Source organism: Eublepharis macularius, chromosome 3 (assembly GCF_028583425.1).
Source record: "Eublepharis macularius isolate TG4126 chromosome 3, MPM_Emac_v1.0, whole genome shotgun sequence".
In the NCBI taxonomy this organism is placed as follows: domain Eukaryota; kingdom Metazoa; phylum Chordata; class Lepidosauria; order Squamata; family Eublepharidae; genus Eublepharis; species Eublepharis macularius.
In genome coordinates, this window is record NC_072792.1 from 178967343 (window position 1) to 178985834 (window position 18492).

The following is an 18492-nucleotide window of genomic DNA, read 5'->3' on the forward strand; positions in this document are numbered from 1 at the left end:
TTCCGGGCTGTATAGCCGTGGTCTTGGCATTGTCATTCCTGACATTTTGCCAGCAGCTGTAACTGGGAAACTCTTACAGGATGACTCAGCCCAAACCCACCTTCCTGCATAGATATAAATACCTGCCAACATCTTCTCCACACTGTGACACTGAGAGATCTCTGTCTTTTGGTGCTACGCCTCTGAAGATTCCAGTCACAGCTGCTGGTGAAACGTCAGGAATGACAATGCCAAGACCATGGCTATACAGCCCGGAAAATCCACAACCATCGTTCTCCGGCTGTGAAAGCCTTCAACAATATATCGAATCCTCTTTGTGTTTACTGACATATAATACAGAATATAGAAAGCCGCCATCCCTATGTCCTCTCTCCATACATATTTGCTTGTCTGAGCACATCCCTCTGGTTTTGCTGAGGTCCACATATTTAGATGGTTTTCACTAGCTGCTTACCGGACCACTCTTCAAGCCACTCTTTTTTGACCTGCTCCTCAGACACAATGGACACAATTACTTCAAACACCAGGATTGTTTTTTCCTTAAAAAAAGAATCCATGACGTTCAAGCCTTTGGTACATATTATTCCTTCAACAGTTGAGCCATAGCTAAATATATGCCCACTCTGAATTTATCCCACGATGTCTGTGTCATAAACTTCTTCTTGGCCTGCCTGCTTTCTTGCTCTGGGTTCTGGTTTATGTTTCCATGGCCCATGGACCCACAACATTGTGTGTGTGCTATATGCTGTCAAGTCGCCTCTGACCTATGGCAATCCTATGAATGAAAACCTCCAAAATATCCTATCAGACTTGCTCACATCTTACAAATTGGAGGACGTGGCTTCTTTTATTGAATCAAGCCATCTCATTTTAGTTCTTCCTCTTTTCCTACTGCCTTCCCCTTTTGCTAGCATTATTGACTTTTCCAGAGAATCTTGTCTTCTCATGATGTGACCAAAGTACGATAGCCTCAGTTTGACCATTTTAGCTTCTGGGGAGAATTCCGGCTTGAATTGATCTAGAACACCACATATCATTTAACAATGAGACCCAAAGCAAAATGGAAATTATCGCATCAAAACAGCAAGGACTAGAAATCCAAACTCACCCCTAATAAGAACAGTCTGACTCAAACAGTCTGAAATCAAAGCAGCTTACCCTCCTTTAGAAAGCCAGTCCCAGCAGCCCGGCTTGCACTCACTCACTCACTCTCTCACTCTCTCACTCACTCACTCACTCACTCACAAGTCACGAATGAAAATAAAGCAAATGAAATCAAAGCAGCTTACCCTCCTTTGGAGAGCCAGCCCCAGCAGCCCGGCTGCTGCCTCCGCTGCCTGCTGCTAAAGACACGGGCAGCAGGGAGGCAGCAGGGGGAAAAAGGAATCATGTGGGCGGGGCCAAAACCCACGCAATCTCTTTTCAGATCTACAGGAATCCAAATGAGCCCTGAGTCTGAGACCAGTTCTAGAAATTGGATGACTACCCAGTTGGCAAAAGGTTACAAATCACTGTTTATACACAAGAAGGATGGACCCAGACCGAGCATTTCTGAGAAAAGCTACTCTCGTTCCGTGGAAAGAACAGTGGCAATAGAAAATTCTGTGGCAGTTGACTTCTTGCTCCCCGTAGCTTGTAGATGCAGGCTTGTTGTATTGTGGTAAGGAAGGAAAACACGATATTTTGAGCTGAATAGTAGCAAAGGTACGTTGGCATCATGATGGAAACCATCTTGGCATCTTCGAGGGGTGTGTCTATTGGTCCAAGCTATTTATTTCTTGTTGAATACAGAAGAAAAAAAACAGAGAAAAAGGTCTACAGAAAAAGGGGAAGACGCATTAATTACTCCTGTATGAGATCTTTTATTGTTGTTGTTTTAAAAATGTATAGTATGCTTATTTCAGAGTTCTTGCTGTGATACTTAGAAAGTGGCTCTGGGTCAGTCATTCTCTTTCAGCTTAACCTACCTGTCAGGGTTGTTGTGGGGATAAAACAGGAGGAAGCGATTCACAGACAACATGTGAGCTGCAGTAGAAAGTGTAGGATCAAAATGGACTAAATATGTAAGTCTTGGTGGCTTTCAGTTAAAAAAACCCATGGTAAATCCAGGAAACAACAACAAAATAATTTAGTACGGCGTGTAGTTTTCTGTACGGTTTTCACATTTTTAAAAATTTGCATTGTGTTTCTTCAGCTTTGTTGGAAGAAAATAATGCATATAGTCTCACATTACAGCAAAAATTATAATTCTAAAGAAAAATAAGTAACGGATAGTGTATGCAGTAGTTTTTGTTTGCTCTTCTTTTTCATATCTTTAAGCATCGATATCAGTGATGGTACCGCAGCCACTGTTGTGTATAAATGAACACAACATCTTCTTGTAAAGATGTTGGTGTACCTGTAAACAAAAGGTTTTGGAGGGGGATCAAGGAATTTTATTTATTAATTAAATTATTTATAACCCACCTTTCCCGTGGGACTCAATGTGGCTTGTGTGTGTTATGTGCCTCCGACCTATGGTGACTCTATGAATGAAAGACCTCCAAAACTTCCTATCATTAACAGACTTGCTCAGATCCTGCAAATTGGAGGACGTGGCTTCTTTTATCGAGTCCAGCCATCTCGTTTTGGGTCTTCTCCTTTTCCTACTGCCTTCCACTTTTCCTAGCATTATTGACTTTTCCAGAGAATCTTGTCTTCTCATGATGTGACCAAAGTACAATAGCCTCAGTTTTGTCATTTTAGCTTCTGGGGAGAATTCAGGCTTAAATCTGATCGAGAACCCACTTATTTGTCTTTTTGGCTATCCACAAAACTCTCCACGAGAACCACATTTCAAATGAATCGGTTTTCTTCCTGACAGCTTTCTTTAATGTCCAGCTTTCACATAATGGGGAATATCATAGTTTGGATTATCTTGGTTTGCAGAGAGAGAATTCCAAATTTAAGAACGAAGTATAATGATCGATACTGTTACATCATTTATAGCCCACTTTTCTCCTCAATGGGGAGAAAAGTGGTTTACAAATATTCTTCCCTGCTTCATTTTATCCTCACAACAACCCTGCGAGGTAGGTCAGGCTGAGTGCGTGTAACTGGCCCAAGTTCATCCAGTGGGCTGAAGAGGGGATTGGAACCCAGGTCTACCCAGTCTTAACTTGACACTCTAATCCAGAATCAGCCTTCTCTGGTACGTCTGCTGAATGTGGCACTCCAGACCTCTTTGCTTGGTACAGTGGCTGCCTTGCCCCACCCTGCCCAAATGTAAAGATGTGGATGAGCTAAGCAGCCTGGAGCACAGGAATTGCATTCAGCCTGTATCAGTGACAGCATGAGCTGGGGTCCTTATATTCCCATGGCCATTAATTTCCAGCAGCTCTACCCCAATGGTTGGGGCTCTGCTGTGCAGGGTTAGCTTTGCTGCAAAGAGTACTCAATTGAGGTGAGTGTAGGAGTTTGCCAGATGCACCTGTGGTGCTTCTAGAGCAATAGCTATTGCTGCTGCTGAGTAGGATGAGAATCTGGTGAGAATCTGGGTGGGGAGTGTGATATGGGAGAGCCATCGCTCCAGTTCCTTGACATGACTTCCAGGTAAGACATTGGTATGACACTCTAGGATTCATTAGAAACTCTATGGTTTGACTGTCGAGTTTCTGGTGAATCCTAGAGTGCCACACCAACATGTTGACTTCACTTCCAGATTTGCTGTGGAAGTGGCATCACACTGTTGGAGTGCATTTTTTTCCTCCAGAGCCCACTTGGGGGTTGGCAACTCTAGGCTGGTTGGCAACCACTTGTGAAAATGGCATGGTGGGAAAGCTGGAAGCCCTTCCTCAACCTTTGCACCACGCCGGAGCCAAATGGAGCAACTGAGTCCTTCCGAGGCAAATTCTCAGTTCTTCTGTGTGACAGCAAGTCTGGATGGGCACCTGTGTACCAACTCGTATTACTCATAATGTCTGGTATGGCTTTGGATCATAGCCATTCCAGAGTAAATGTCTAGTGTGGAAGCACCTTTTGGATCTGATTTTCAGCATTGCGTTCTGTGCTTTTTCTGTGATTCTGCAGAATTTCAACACACACGAAGCCTCGCGGAAACATCTTTGTTGCTCTGAAGTCTTTGTTTTAGAAGGAAAATGAGATAGACAGATGGACAGTGCCAACATCACCATTAAGAAGGGCAAGCTTGGGAAACTGAAAGTTGTTCGCCAACACTTACTGCAACACTATGAACATCAGCCCCTCATTTCCTGCTTGGCTGGGCTGTACAGCTGTCGGTGGAGGAGGTACCAGCGGCAAAAGATAGAGCCAGGAGATTGGTGCTGCACAAAGGTAAATGCAAACTGCTCCACTTAGCAAATGTTATTGTGAATTCAGCAACCCGGGCCTCCCAAATTCTGTAACTGGAATCAATTGTGTGAAAGGTGCCCTGTGTGAATGTAAGTCAGTACAGGCCGATAATGTGTATTGATAAGAAATTGGCCAAAGTGATACCGTCCATCGTCTGTTTTGAGCCCCACAAGAGAGTCAGAAATTGCACCTGTCAACAGCAAGATTTCAGTCCAGTAGCACCTTAACGACTGTCAAAGATTTTCTTGTTTAATTTTTTAAATTTCAATTAATAAACTCAAAAATATGGTCATACAGTCACCTAAATCATACATCAACTATTATCTACTACATGGGCAAAATTAACAGCAGCCCGTACATGGGCTTTCTTTGTGGTGGCCCCCTACCCTGTGGAACGGCCTGCCTGAGGAGGTCAAGAGAGCGCCCACCCTCCTGGCTTTCCGCAAACAATGCAAAACTGAATTATTCAAAAAGACCTTTTTCTCAGCTAAGAGGGTGATATTGTAGGAAAGGGATCCCAGATGTTTCACTAATGAGTTAGAAACCATAGATTTCACCATTACGTTGCTTTACATATTATCTGTTGCTTTAAATATCCTACCTGTGCTTTATGTTGTTCAATGTAAATCCTAGAATTGATTATGTTCTGTTTCAGCAATTCCTCAACCCCATACTGGATCCTTGCTAATACTATATCTTTGTAAACTTATATTCTTTTACCCTATGACATTGTTTATGGAAATGTTCTGGACACTGTATGGAAATGCCTGCCCTTGTCCTTGCCACTAATTGTACTAATCTCACACTACGTAATCCGCTTTGAGTCTCAGTGAGAAAGGTGGAATATAAATAACATACTGTAAATAAAAAATAAAATAAAATTTATCAACATAAAACATAAATATCATACACAAAGAACCAGTCTATAAAACATAGACATAAACTAAACATATACATTTAAACATAAACATAAACGGAAGTCAATCAAATCATATATTTCATATGTCTATAAACAACTTGCTTTATATAACCTGCCTTATATATTATTTTTCACTTCTGTTCAGATACCTCTGTTCTATCATTACTGTCTATCTTCATATCTAATAGTAATTTTGTTACAAACATATATTACGAACATATATTGCCAATCTCTTTACTTTCTATTCTAATTTAAGCTTACATTTATTCTTACGTATTCTTGATTTCTAATTAAATAGTCAAAAATACTTTCCATTTTTCTTGAAATTCTGAGGTTGGTCAGTCAGTCAGTCAGATTTATTTACAGTTAAAAACCAGTACAGACTTGTAAAAAACATAAGTGAGTATCATACACAAAATACACCACTTTATAAAAATAATTATATAAATAATTATATAAAAACTTGGCAATATACGTACAAAAGTGTGGGCTTTCAGGGTTAGAAATAAAAGCAGATGTTACTTCGCACATTCTCTGCGGATTCTACAAGCCGTGGCGTGAGGTTGGTCTATTATGTATATAAAATGTTAGTTTTGCCATCATCTCATATTTATATAATTTGTTCTTCCAGTCCTGCAAATCTGGACGTCTTTTTGCCTTCCATTTTGCTGAAAATACTACTCTTGCTGCCATCACCATATACTTAAATAATTTACTATATTGGTTGTTGTGGGTTTTCCGGGCTGTATTGCCGTGGTCTTGGCATTGTAGTTCCTGACGTTTCGCCAGCAGCTGTGGCTGGCATCTTCAGAGGTGTAGCACCAAAAGACAGAGATCTCTCAGTGTCAGTGTGGAAAAGATGTGGGTCATTTCCACACTGTGACACTGAGAGATCTCTGTCTTTTGGTGCTACACCTCTGAAGATGCCAGTCACAGCTGCTGGCGAAACGTCAGGAACTACAATGCCAAGACCACGGCAATACAGCCCGGAAAACCCACAACAACCATCGTTCTCCGGCCGTGAAAGCCTTCGACAATACAATTTACTATATTGCTTGGTGTGTGTGTGTGTGTGTTATGTGCCGTTAAGTTGCCTCTGACCTATGGTGACCCTATGAAGGAAAGACCTCCAAAACATCCTATCCTTAACAGACTTGCTCAGATCTTGCAAACTGGAGGACGTGGCTTCTTTTATTGAGTCAAGCCATCTTGTTTTAGGTCTTCCTCTTTTCCCGCTGTCTTCCACTTTTCTTGGCATTATCGACTTTTCCAGAGAATCTTGTCTTCTCATGATGTGACCAAAGTACAATAGCCTCAGTTTTGTCATTTTAGCTTCTGGGGAGAATTCAGGCTTGATTTGATCTAGTACCCACTTATTTGTCTTTTTGGCCACCTGTGGTATCCACAAAACTCTCCTCCAGCACCAACCACATTTCAAATGAATCAGTTTTCTTCCTGTCACATTTATTCACTGTCCAACTTTCCCATCCATACATGGCAATGGGGAATACCATAGTTTGGATTATCTTGATCTTGGTTCCCAGAGAGACATCTTTATCTTTAAGGATCTTCTCTAGCTCCTTCACAGCTGCTCTTCCAAGTCTTGCTTGGTAAATATTGCCGAAGATTTTCAGGGCAGAGTCAAGCTCCCTTCTTGAAAGCTTATACTTTGGGAATCCTATATTTTAAGGTGCTACTGATTGAAATTACGCTCTGCGACTGCATATATGGCTACCCACTTTTCACCTTTGAAACTTACCTTCCGATTATGGGACTGAATGATTTAACTTGGGAAAGGTGGGGGGTGGATAGAGAAGGAATTATAGTGAATAGCATCTGTGGGGGGAACTGGGTAAATTGGACAGGGACCTTGGCATGGTGGGGGAGTTAAATCTTCCCCAGTTTTGTTTTCCTGATGCAAATTGCCTTTAGGTAAATTGCCAACTGCTAGGTGTGGCTTGGAGATCCCCTGGAATTACAACTCGTATCCAGACAACAGAGATCAGTTGCCCTGAAGAAATCGGCTGCTTTGGAGGGTGGGTTCTATGACATTATACCCTGTTGAGGCTCCTCCCCTCCCCAACTCCACCCTTGACTAGGCTCCACCCCAAAATCTCCAGGAATTTCCCAACCTTGAGTTGGCAATCCTACTGGGAGCTGCTATTTGCCTAGGTTGGCAAGGCGTTCCTTCATATTCTAGCCATTTCTCTCTTCTGGCCTTTCATCTTTGACTTTGGGAACTCCCATCCCAGAGTAGGCAGGAAAGCACGTGTGTTCTCTTAATGAGGCTTCCTCCTGCACTAAAAGGTGAGTTGATGGTACATGTGTCGGCTGATGGATATAGAGGTGCCAACTCCAGGTTGGGAAATTCCTGGAGAATTGTGGTAGAGCCTGGGGAGGGCAGGATTTGGGGAGAGGAGGGGCCTCAGTGGGGTCTAAAGCCATAAACTCCACCCTCCAAAGCAACCATTTTCTCCAGGGAAACTGTAGTCTGGAGATCAGTTGTAATTCTGCAAGACCTCCAAGTTGGAGATTGGCAACCTTAGACGTATATTATTATTATTTCAATTTATGTGTATATGTGGAGGGAGACCTTTTGGGCAGATGTGCTCTGTAGGTAGGGTTTGTCCCTAGGGAGGCTGGCTGAATTCTGTCTTCAGGGATTTTGTGAAAGTTGACTAAGGACATTATCTCCATGTTGTCCTAACCACCACCACCACCACCACCACCACCACCAACAACAACAACAACAACAACAACAACCACAACAACAACACCAACAACACCAACAGCACCACCACCAACAACATGCTTATACACCACCCTTCTAGACAGATTAGTGCCCAACTCCGATTAGTAAGGAGTCCAGTAGAACTTTTAAGATTAACCAACTTTATTGAAGCATAAGCTTTTGAGAACCACAGCTCTTGTCAGCTGCATCTGAGGAAGAGAGCTGTGGTTCTCGAAAGCTTATGCTTCAATAAAGTTGGTTAGTCTTAAAGGTTCTACTGGACTCTACTATTTTGCAACTACAGACGAACACGGCTAACTCCTCTGGATCTAGGATTCAGATTAGGGCTTTACACAGGCTGTGAAACCGATGCTACTTGTTCATTTCAACAGCTGCACTGGAGTGCCTCCCGGTGGATAACAAGATTACACTTTCCTGTTCTGCCAATGGAATGTGATAGCCCCTGGATTTTTATCATACTGCCGGCTCACGTTTGGTTGTTTTCTTTGATTATAGCTCATGGTCTTTTACTGTGTGATAATTGTGTATCTACATTTTTATATGTAAACCAATTATGAGTAAAAAGGCAAGCCGTTCACGAGCCACAAATCAGTTCTGGGGTACCCATGCTGTGTTCATACCTTGGTTTTTCTATTTTATTTATCAATTTAAGAAATTTGAACATTGCGACTCTTCGCCCGTATTTCATTTCCTGAAATTCACTTTTCCAATGACTGTTGGAATGCACTAAACCCGTAAAGAGCTTAGGAAAGCCAGTATAGTGAAGTGACTAGTGTATCAAGGTGGCAAATCTCTTTCTCTCCTAAGCTACCTCACAGGATTTTCCTGAGGATAAAACAGGGAGAACCTCGGAGATTCTTAGACGAAGAATGGGAAAGAATTATGATAGATGGTGGTGGTGGTGAATGCCCTCAAGTCATAGCTGACTTATGGTGACCCCTGATGGGGTTTCATGGCAAGAGACTAACAGAGGTGGTTTGCCCTTGCCTGCTCCTGCAACCCCTGTCTTCATTGGAGGTCTCCCATCCAATTACTAACCAAGGCCCACCCTGCTTAGCTTCTGAGATCTGACAAGATCAGGCTCACCTGAGCTATCCAGGTCAGGGCATGATAGTAGATGGATCTTTAAAAAAAATAGGTAGAAGAATTTAAAAACTATTTAAAATGTTTAAAAGGTTAAATAGCAAAAGATCCCCACCCATCACAATGCTCAATGATTTCTAGCAAAAGGCTACAAAATGGAATAGTCTTAAGCAGATAATGGCAGGTATTTGTGAATGACACAGAGAGAGAGACCCGGTTCACACATGCTAGAGAATGAGCTGGTAGAATGCTAAGATAAACTGTACTGCTGCAGGTTAAAGATAATAAGAGGGTCATATTTTGGAAAGCTGCTCAGTATTTTTTAAAAAGCCTCCTTTAAGCAGAAAGCCAGCACCACAAGCAAAGAGAATCTTCCTCTTTGCTGCGCTAGTTTTCCAGTTGCAAGGAGTTTTTTTTTAAAAATGTGCAGGAACATTCAAACCAGATGATACCATCTATTTGCAGTTTAAAGTGCTGCAGTCATTTCTACCACCTACTGCCTCTGTCCGTCTCTTTTTCAACTCATGCTCCTGCCTGTGTGAACCAGATTTCCTTTGAAGAGAAGTGTATTGGTGCCATGACTGCGAAGGCCCTGCCATCTGTTTTCTGCAGCATAGGGCTAAATTTACAGACAGGGATCAGTCAATGTGCAAAAGGTGCATTGAGGTCTATAAAGGAGAGAAGGTTCCTGACCTGTCTCTGTTTTATTTTCTTGCAGCGGGAATGTGCATTTTATCCAGTACTAGTTGCAACCTTCTGTTTCTCTTTCGTCTTTGTGTACTTGTGGGGAGAAGCAAAGAATGACTACAACAACTTTGACTGGTAAGTGTCCTGCAATCTTTGTGTTGTGAAAGAAATAATAGTAATAATAATAAGCCTGTGTTTGTATACTGCTCTTCAGGACAGATTAGTGCCCCACTCTGAGCGGTGAACCAAGTCACTGTTGTTGTTATCCCCACAATACAGCTGGGGTTGAGAGGAGTGGCTTGCCCAAGGCCACGTGCAGAGTTCATGGCAGTAGTGGGAGTCGAACCAGCAGAGTGCGGATTTGCAGCCCAACCACTTAACCACTATGCTATAGCACTTCCTGTTAACAAATAGATCTTGTTAAAGAAGGACGGTTGCTACAAGATGGGTTGCCAACCACCAGGTGGGCCCTAGAGATCTTCTGGAATTACAGCTGCTCTCCAGAACACAGAGATCAGTTCTCCTGAAGAAAATGGCTGCTTTGAGGGTGGACTCTATGGCATTATACCCCTCTGAGGTCTTCCCTCTCCCCAAATCCTGACCTCTCCAGGCTCCACCCCAAAATCTCCAGGAATTTCTCAATCCAGTGTTGGCAGTCCTAGCTAAAAGTGAAGGTTGAAATGATAATGATATAGGAACACAATAAAGTATAGGTAGGCCTACTTGATATGAAACCAGTGTTCTAGGTTAGGGATCCCCACTCTTGTTGAATTTGTAATTTTTGAGAACTGTAACTGGGTGCCATAACAAAATACCTGCTACAGTAGTGGTGAAACCAATTAAAAATGGCTGCCATGTGGGTTCGGTTGAATCATAAAACACTATGAGGTTCCACAAAACGTTAGAAAAGAGTCCTGTAGCACCTTTAAGACTAGCCAACTTTACTGTAGCATAAGCTTTCGAGAACCACAGCCCTCTTCGTCAGATGCAGAACTGTGGTTCTCGAAAGCTTATGCTACAATAAAGTTGGCCAGTCTTAAAGGTGCTACTGGACTCTTTTTTATTTTGCTACTACAGACTAACACGGCTAACTCCTCTGGATCTATGACCACAAAACGTTAGGACCTTCCAAGCCAAGCATCTTCCTATGATGGAGGCATCTGTTTTGAAATGAGCGCACCCTGCAATCCTAAAGATGAGGCCTCCTGGGTGCTTCTGAACCACCTCCTGCTCCAATGAGGTGGAAGAAAGCCAGCATTAACCAGGACAGAGATGCTTTGTGGAAGAAGCTTTATGGGCTTCAGGAAAGGCATTGGTAGGCATCATGGTGTCCATGGGCACCACATGGCGGAACAGTAGTTTTCAAAATCATACGAGCAGGGTGACTGCACCAGAAAGCTTCTGATAGGGGAATTTTTTAATAATACTCTGCTGCAAAATATAAGCCCCCCACTACCACGTAAAGGTAAAGGTAGTCCCCTGTGCAAGCCCCGAGTCATTGCTGACCCATGGGGGGACGTCACATCACAATGTTTTCTTGGCAGACTTTTTGTTACAGGGTGGTTTGCCATTGCCTTCCCTTTAAGACACCAAACACAATGATTACAGCAGAAAAATGGGTTTATTGTTTACAGAATAAGCCCATGAGACATAATCACCTTCGCAAGGATGAGATGTGTAAAGACCGGTTGCATTTGAGAGCCTTATATACTATAGTACTAGTTGTTTACAGAATAAAAGATCAGAAGGTTAGAATAAACACCCTGTCAGAATGACGCAAAACACCCTGTTGGAGTGATGCAAAAGGATGCATTTCTCAAAATACATGACATCTGACAAGCTTGAGAGACAAATGTATTATATGGACATTCCTGAAGCTGGAGCCGTATTATCTGCTATCCTTTTGGGGAAAGAATGCATTCAAGTTTAAAGTCTTAATTATCTAATTAGAATAACCAAAACAAGAAAATGTTTATACTTTGCTCAGTGACCCTTCTCAGGTAACACTTCACAGCTCATATCTGACCTGTTTCTTCTTGCCCTCCATGCATCTGACAAAGAGAACTGTGATTCTCGAAAGCTTATGCTACAATAAAGTTGGTTAGTCTTAAAGGTGCTACTGGACTCGTTTTGATTTTGCTACTACAGACTAACACAGCTAACTCCTCTGCATCTATTCTCAGCTACCGTAGACCTATCTGTCCTGCAGGATATCTCGGAAGGAGGAATGTGACCCAGGAGCAAGGTGTATCTTACATGTTTGTGTGCTGTATGTGCTTTGTCAGTTTGAACATACGCTCACAATACTATGAAAAAGGGTCTAAAAATCCTTTCACAGCTTCCTCCCTTGAACATACACCAAGCTGCCTTATACTGTGAGCTATGCTCACACGTGAAGGGAGTCTCAGTGTTAGCCGAGAAGCTGAGTTTTAAAAGAGATCGGAAAGCTTTGTCAATTTCCCCGCTCTACAGAGCCAGGGAGATCATTGCTCAGAGAGTTTGTTAATTTCCTTTTCGCCTCCTAGAAGGGGAGGTGAAACTGCCTTGGGGAGGCAAAGAGGAAATTAACAAACTCTCTGAGGAGCGATCTTTGCTGGCTCTGTAGAGAGGGGAAATTGACAAAGCCTTCTGATCTGCCTTTTAAAACTCAGCTTCCCGGCTAACATTGCGACTCCCTTCACGTGCTCCTCCTCGTGTAATTCGTCTCTTGTAGCTTAGCTCTGTGTCAAACCACCGATCCATTTCTTGTAGGTTCAGCTACATCAACCTGGGCATCTGGTTTCATTGGTGCATTGTCCTCCTGGTCCTGGCGGCGGTATCCTTCTCCTACATCTTGCTCTTGCTGGTAAGCGTAGCCTGCGTGATGAAGGACCTCACAAGATAGCAATTGAGGCAGCAGGCCAGTCTTGGGGGACGGGCTGTGGCTCAGTGGTAGAACATCTGCTTGGTAGGCAGAAGGTCTCAGGATCAATCCCCAGTGTCTCCAGTTAAAGGAATCGGGTAGCAGGTGATGGGGAAGATCTCTACCTGAGACCGCGGAGAACGGCTGCTAGTCTTAGTAGACCTGTGATGGGCCAATGGCTCAATTCAAGGTATTGGTTATCACAAACAAAGCTCTTCACGGCCTTGGCCCGGCATACCTGCAGGACTGCCTCCCTCCCTATGTTCCTCCAAGGCAGCTTCGCTCATCCAAACAGGGTCTCCTGCAGGTGCCACCCTGCACATGGGTGAAATCCACAGCAGCCTGTACATGGGCTTTCTCTGTGGTGGCCCCTACCCAGTGGAACGGCCTGCCTGAGGAGGTCAGGAGAGCCCCCCCCCCACTCTCCTGGCTTTCCACAAATGATGCAAAACCAAATTATTCAAAAAGGCTTTTTATTCAGATAGGAGGGTGGTATTGTAGGGAGGGGGTCTCAGATGTTTCGCTAATGAGTTAGGGACGGTAGACTTCACCACTATGTTGCCTTACATATTATCTGTTGCTTTAAATATGTACTCTATACTATCTGCGCTTCATTTTTTGTATGTCAGTCCTAGAATTGATTATGTTATATTTTATCACTTCTTGAACTCTGCATTGGATCCTTGCTAATGCTATGCCTCTGTAAACTTGTATATATTTACCCTAGGGCATTGTTTATGGAAATGTCCTTGACAGTGTATGGAAATGTCCTCGATACTGATTGTACTAATCTCACACTATGTAACCCACTTTGAGTCTCAGTGAGAAAGGCGGACTATAAATGACATACATAAAAATAAAATAAAGTAAAAATAAATGGTGTGATGCAGTATAAGGCAGCTTCAGTTCAAGTATATGGGGATGCTGCTCTTTACGTCAGCAGTCTTCAATATTACCCAAGCCATGGGATACAGCAGTGACTTCAGTGCCTTAGCGTCCTGAGGCGGCGGCCTCACTGGCCTCAATGGGCGGGGTGGCCCTGAGGGTGGGACACTTGTGAGCTTTGTGATACCTTAGAAATCGGCCCCAAATATAGCTGATTCTTAACGAGTCGGCCCTGACGTGAGGAACTTGTGCCCTCCTGCCCTCCCATGTGCCAATGTCACTTCTGAAAATGACATTATCATGGTGGGGCATGGGGGATAAACCAGTGAGGTCTGTGACCCCGCCCCTGCCCCCTCACCCTCTGGATCTCCTGACAGTTGCCAAGACAACCTAGCAACCCTACATGATGTCATTTCCAGTATGACTCAGAACCAACACCGTCGCGCCTTTGAAAGAAAGTCAGATTTCAGGCCTCCATTTTCCTCCGTTCTGTGATTCAGTCCGGCCTAGCCCAGTCTTTGGGTGCAGATCTTGTATGATTGAGCAGATGTGTGGAGAGCGGGAGCATATATTTTATTTTAGTTTTAGCTATAAATAACAACAACAACATTCGATTTATATGCTGCCCTTCAGGATGACTTAACACCCACTCAGAGCGGTTTACAAAGTATGTTATTATTATCCCCACAACAACCACCCTGTGAGGTGGGTGGGGCTGAGAGAGCTCTGAGAGAACTGTGACTGACCCAAGGTCACCCAGCTGGCTTCAAGTGGAGGAGTGGGGAATCAAACCCGGTTCACCAGATTAGAGTCCTGCCACTCTTAACCACTACACCAAACTGGCTCTGTGTTGAATGTAGTATTGTAAGCCACCTTGAACGATAAGGAAAAGGCAGGGTAAAGATGTTTAAACAAACAAACGTTCTAAATAAAATAAAACAGCGCCTGTTGATGTTTTCCTTAGATCCTAGCCATGTGCCTGGTGTCGGAAGGTCAGCAGCTGTATCTGCATTGGTGTCACAAGGTAAATCATGCTGTCCGATCCTCTTCCTTTGTCCCATTTTAATTCCACAAGCAACACAGTCACCTTATCGCTGCATGCTTATTAGATTTCTCATCATGGTTTCTGGGAAACTGAGGGAAATTGCCGTCTCTGCTGGAACTATAGGGTTGCCCTCTCCTGGTTGGGAAATTCTTGAAGATTTTGGAGGTGGAGCCCTGGGGAAGGCGGGGTTTGGGGAGGGGAGGGACCTCAGTGGGGTATAATGCCATAGAGTCTGGCAAAGCAGCCATTTTCTTCAGGGGAGTTGATCTTTGTAGTCTGGAATCATAGAATCATAGAGTTGGAAGGGGCCATAACAGACCATCTAGTCCAACCCCCTGCCCAGTGCAGGATCAGCCTAAAGCATCCCTGACAAATATTCATCCAGCCTCTTCTTGAAAACTGCCAGTGAGGGGGAGCTCACCACCTCCCTAGCTAGCTGATTCCACTTTTGAACTACTCTTACCCTGAAAAAGTTCTTCCTAATATCCAGCCGGTACCTTTGTGCATGTAATTTAATCCCCTTGTTTCGGGTCCTACCCTCTGATGCCAACTGGAACAGCTCCTTGCCCTCCTCCAAATGACAGCCTTTCAAATACTTAAAGAGAGCAATCATGTCCCCCCTCAACCTCCTCTTCTCCAAACTAAACATTCCCAAGGCCCTCAGCCTTTCCTCGTAGGGCTCAGTCTCCAGACCCCTGATCATCCTCATCGCTCTCCTCTGCACCCTCTCGATTTTGTCCACATCCTTTTTGAAGGAGATCAGTTGTAATTGGAGTTCAGTTGTAATTTGGAGATCAGTTGTAATTCTGGGAAATCTCCAGCCACCACCTGGATGGGGTGCTGGTGGTGGCATCAGTGCATGGCAAGGTGGGGTAGCTACCAGGGCCTGTGGCTAGGGTTACCGGCCCCCATTGCTAGCTTCCCCCCTCCCCACTTCTCACCTGACCTGTGGGGGACAGGGAGCTGCAGCAATGGGGCTGGAATGCTCCAGAACACTTCTGCATTATGCTAGGAATGATTTCATCCCCAGCATGACATGGGAGCATTCTGCAGTGTTCCAGCCCCGTTCCTATGCTTCCCCCCACCACGACCTGCTGCTTTTAGCCCCACAGGACCTGGCATCCCTATGTAGCTTTTGGTGGGGCCCACTGCTGCTGACTCCCCTATTCACACACTTCCTCTGACTCCTGCACTCACACCCTTCCAGTCCCTGCTTGCGAGCGCTTTATCGCCTCTGATCCCAGCTGCGTATACCGCCCAGCACTGCTGGAAATGGCCACGTGGTGTGATATTCCTGGCGGCCGTGGCTGTGGCACTCCTAGCTGCACCCACCACCCAGCACTATCGGGGAACGAGTGCGCAGGCAGTGTGGGCAGCTGTGACAGCAGGTGATGGGAGAGCTCATGAGTGGGCAAAGGAAGGATGCCCAAGCAAGTAGGAACATGTGGATGGGAGGGCAAGAAGGGTTTTTTTGGAAGTGGACATGGAGGAGCCTGAGTAACCTGTGCCTGACCCCCTCAAAGCTGGAACTGGCCCTGCGGTGGGGAAACACTATGAGCTAAACTACACAAGACGCCCGGCACGTGTAGGGTTCCTGCACGTGTAGGGTACCTGGGAAGAGTAGCCCGGCATGTGTAGGGTTCCTGCACGTGTAGGGTACCTGGGAAGAGTAGTCATGCCCCACCCCCGAGCTTCTAGAGTGGATTTTTGCGAGTGTCTTTTGCAAAAATCTGCTCTGCTTGGGTTTTCCTCTGGGGTGGGGGGTGGGGATGCCAGAGCAGCAGCAGCAGGGCCAGAAGATGGGAGGGGAAGAGTCAGTGAGAAGAGCTCAAGGACAGCCAAGCCTGTGGCCCGCCACCATCGCAGTTGCTAGACTCAACCATCCCTTCTCACAGAGAGGGGAAGGAGACTTGCACCACCCCCCCCAAGCTTGGAGCACTGTAGGAAGCTCGAGGGCAGGGCATGACTACATTTCCCAGGTAAACTTGCAGGACACGTGTTGGGTGTCTTGTGTAGTTTAGCTCTATGTTTAGTACTATAATTCATCTTTATTCCATGGAGTCTTTTGAAAACATGGCGAAGTCTGTAGGATGCTAAGAACACAGATTGTAGTGAGGTCCGTAGAAGAAAAGGAAAGGGAACAATTGCTTGAAGTCTTTAAACATCCAAGTCTATTTTTGTCTTCAGATTTGGAGGCTCAGCTTGCAGGTCCAAGCCGGGTCTTACTCTTACATGTCAAGTTAATAACAATCTTCAGTATCTGATTTTCTAGATGGGGACCGTCTTCGTTTTGATCTTATCCGTCTCTGTATTAGTCACAATCACATTGATGTGGAATGTACAGTGGAGGACGGTCATCTTGTCGATGCAGGTAGGACAATTAACGGTTGGGAAGCAAAAGGTGCATGGGGAATGTCAGGCTACACACGAGAAGAGTGTGGATTTTTCAAGCTTGCTCTTTTGATTCAAATCTCACCATCTCAGTTTTGAATTTAATCTTTCTTTGATTACTGCTATCTGTTACCATGCGCTAATTTTTTCTGGGGCATTTTCTACTGCAATTTTATGAGCCAGTTGTGTAAAAATTGTGTTTAAAATGGAGCATATGTAGAAATGGCATGAAAGAAATTTCAATGCTAGCTATGAGAATGAGACAGACCAAAATCAAAAGCAACACCCAGAATCAGAAAGAGACAAAAATGGGCATTTCAGAGTGGCACATCCCTATCTGACTCCCACACATTCTTGGGTTTCAGGAACTGAGAACTGAGAGCCAAGCTACAAGTGACGCCTGACACAGGTTGGACACTTGTCAGCTTCCCTCAAGTTCTGATGGGAAATGTAGGCATCCTGGTCTTGCAGCTGTAATGGAGAGCCAAGCTGTAAAACCAGGATGCCTACATTTCCCATCAAAACTTGAGGGAAGCTGACAAGTGTCCAACCTGTGTAAGGCGTCACTTGTAGCTTGGCTCTAAGCTACAAGTGACGAATTACACTTGAATGGCAAGTGAACAGACTCACGTGTATTCTTCCCTGTTCACTTGCCATTCACTTGTGCGCCACTTGACCACATAGTGATTAAGTGGAGCACAAGTGAATGGCAAGTGAACAGGGAGGAATACACGCGAGTCTGTTCACTTGCCATTCAAGTGTAATTCGTCACTTGAAGCTTGTCTCTGAGTGGAGTACAATTTGCGGTGAAAACTATACTGCTGGCTTCCAAGTTAAAGGGTGTGAAACCATTTTTAAAAAGCATTTCAAACAAATGAAATGGCTGCCTCCAGCACAGAGCCCTGTCTTTGGCACTACAGGGACATCCTCATACTCAAGAGTCATGAGTATTTCAGTTGTGAAGTTTAAACCTATACTAGCAAATGCTAGTATAGTATTGCTAGTATAGCTTGCATCAGTAACAATTCCACCTGGCTCAGCATGACGCAGGATCGGAAAGCTTCGTGATTTATGGGTGACGGCTTGCATTAAATAGAGCTAATCCACATGGGCCTCTGAAAAGAGTTTTCAGCTCTTCTGCTGTTGTCGGTGTGAAAAACGGAGAGGCACTTCTAAATGGGCAACGGATGGGTTTCTGAGGAGCGGAAAACAAAATCATTCTAAAAGGGTGACTGATTTACTATCACATTTCAGCCTTCTCAATGTGTGTGTAACTTCTTTCCTAGTCTGCAGGCAATGAGCAAAAACAGCAGAGAGCAGACTAAACTCAGGGCCAAACTACAAGTGATGAATGACACAGATTGGACACTTGTCAGCTTCCCTCAAGTTTTGATGGGAAATGTAGGCAGCTTGGCATAATGTTGGACAAGCGACTGTTGAAAAGTCCATTGGACAGCAGTCGGAGAGCCAAGCTACAA

General features: G+C 44.4%; 1 protein-coding gene across 2 annotated transcripts in view; it reads left to right on the forward strand.

The window, feature by feature from the left end:
- LOC129325461 (glycerophosphodiester phosphodiesterase domain-containing protein 5-like) overlaps nt 1-18492 on the forward strand; it is a 50749-nt gene that overhangs the window by 11210 nt on the left and 21047 nt on the right. For both annotated transcript variants that reach the window (XM_054973114.1, XM_054973115.1), the window contains exons 2-6: nt 4069-4332; nt 9823-9926; nt 12543-12636; nt 14543-14602; nt 16896-16994. In XM_054973114.1, coding sequence (XP_054829089.1) covers nt 4150-4332; nt 9823-9926; nt 12543-12636; nt 14543-14602; nt 16896-16994 — 540 coding nt within the window. In that variant the 5' untranslated portion in view covers nt 4069-4149. The remainder of the gene's footprint in view (nt 1-4068; nt 4333-9822; nt 9927-12542; nt 12637-14542; nt 14603-16895; nt 16995-18492) is intronic.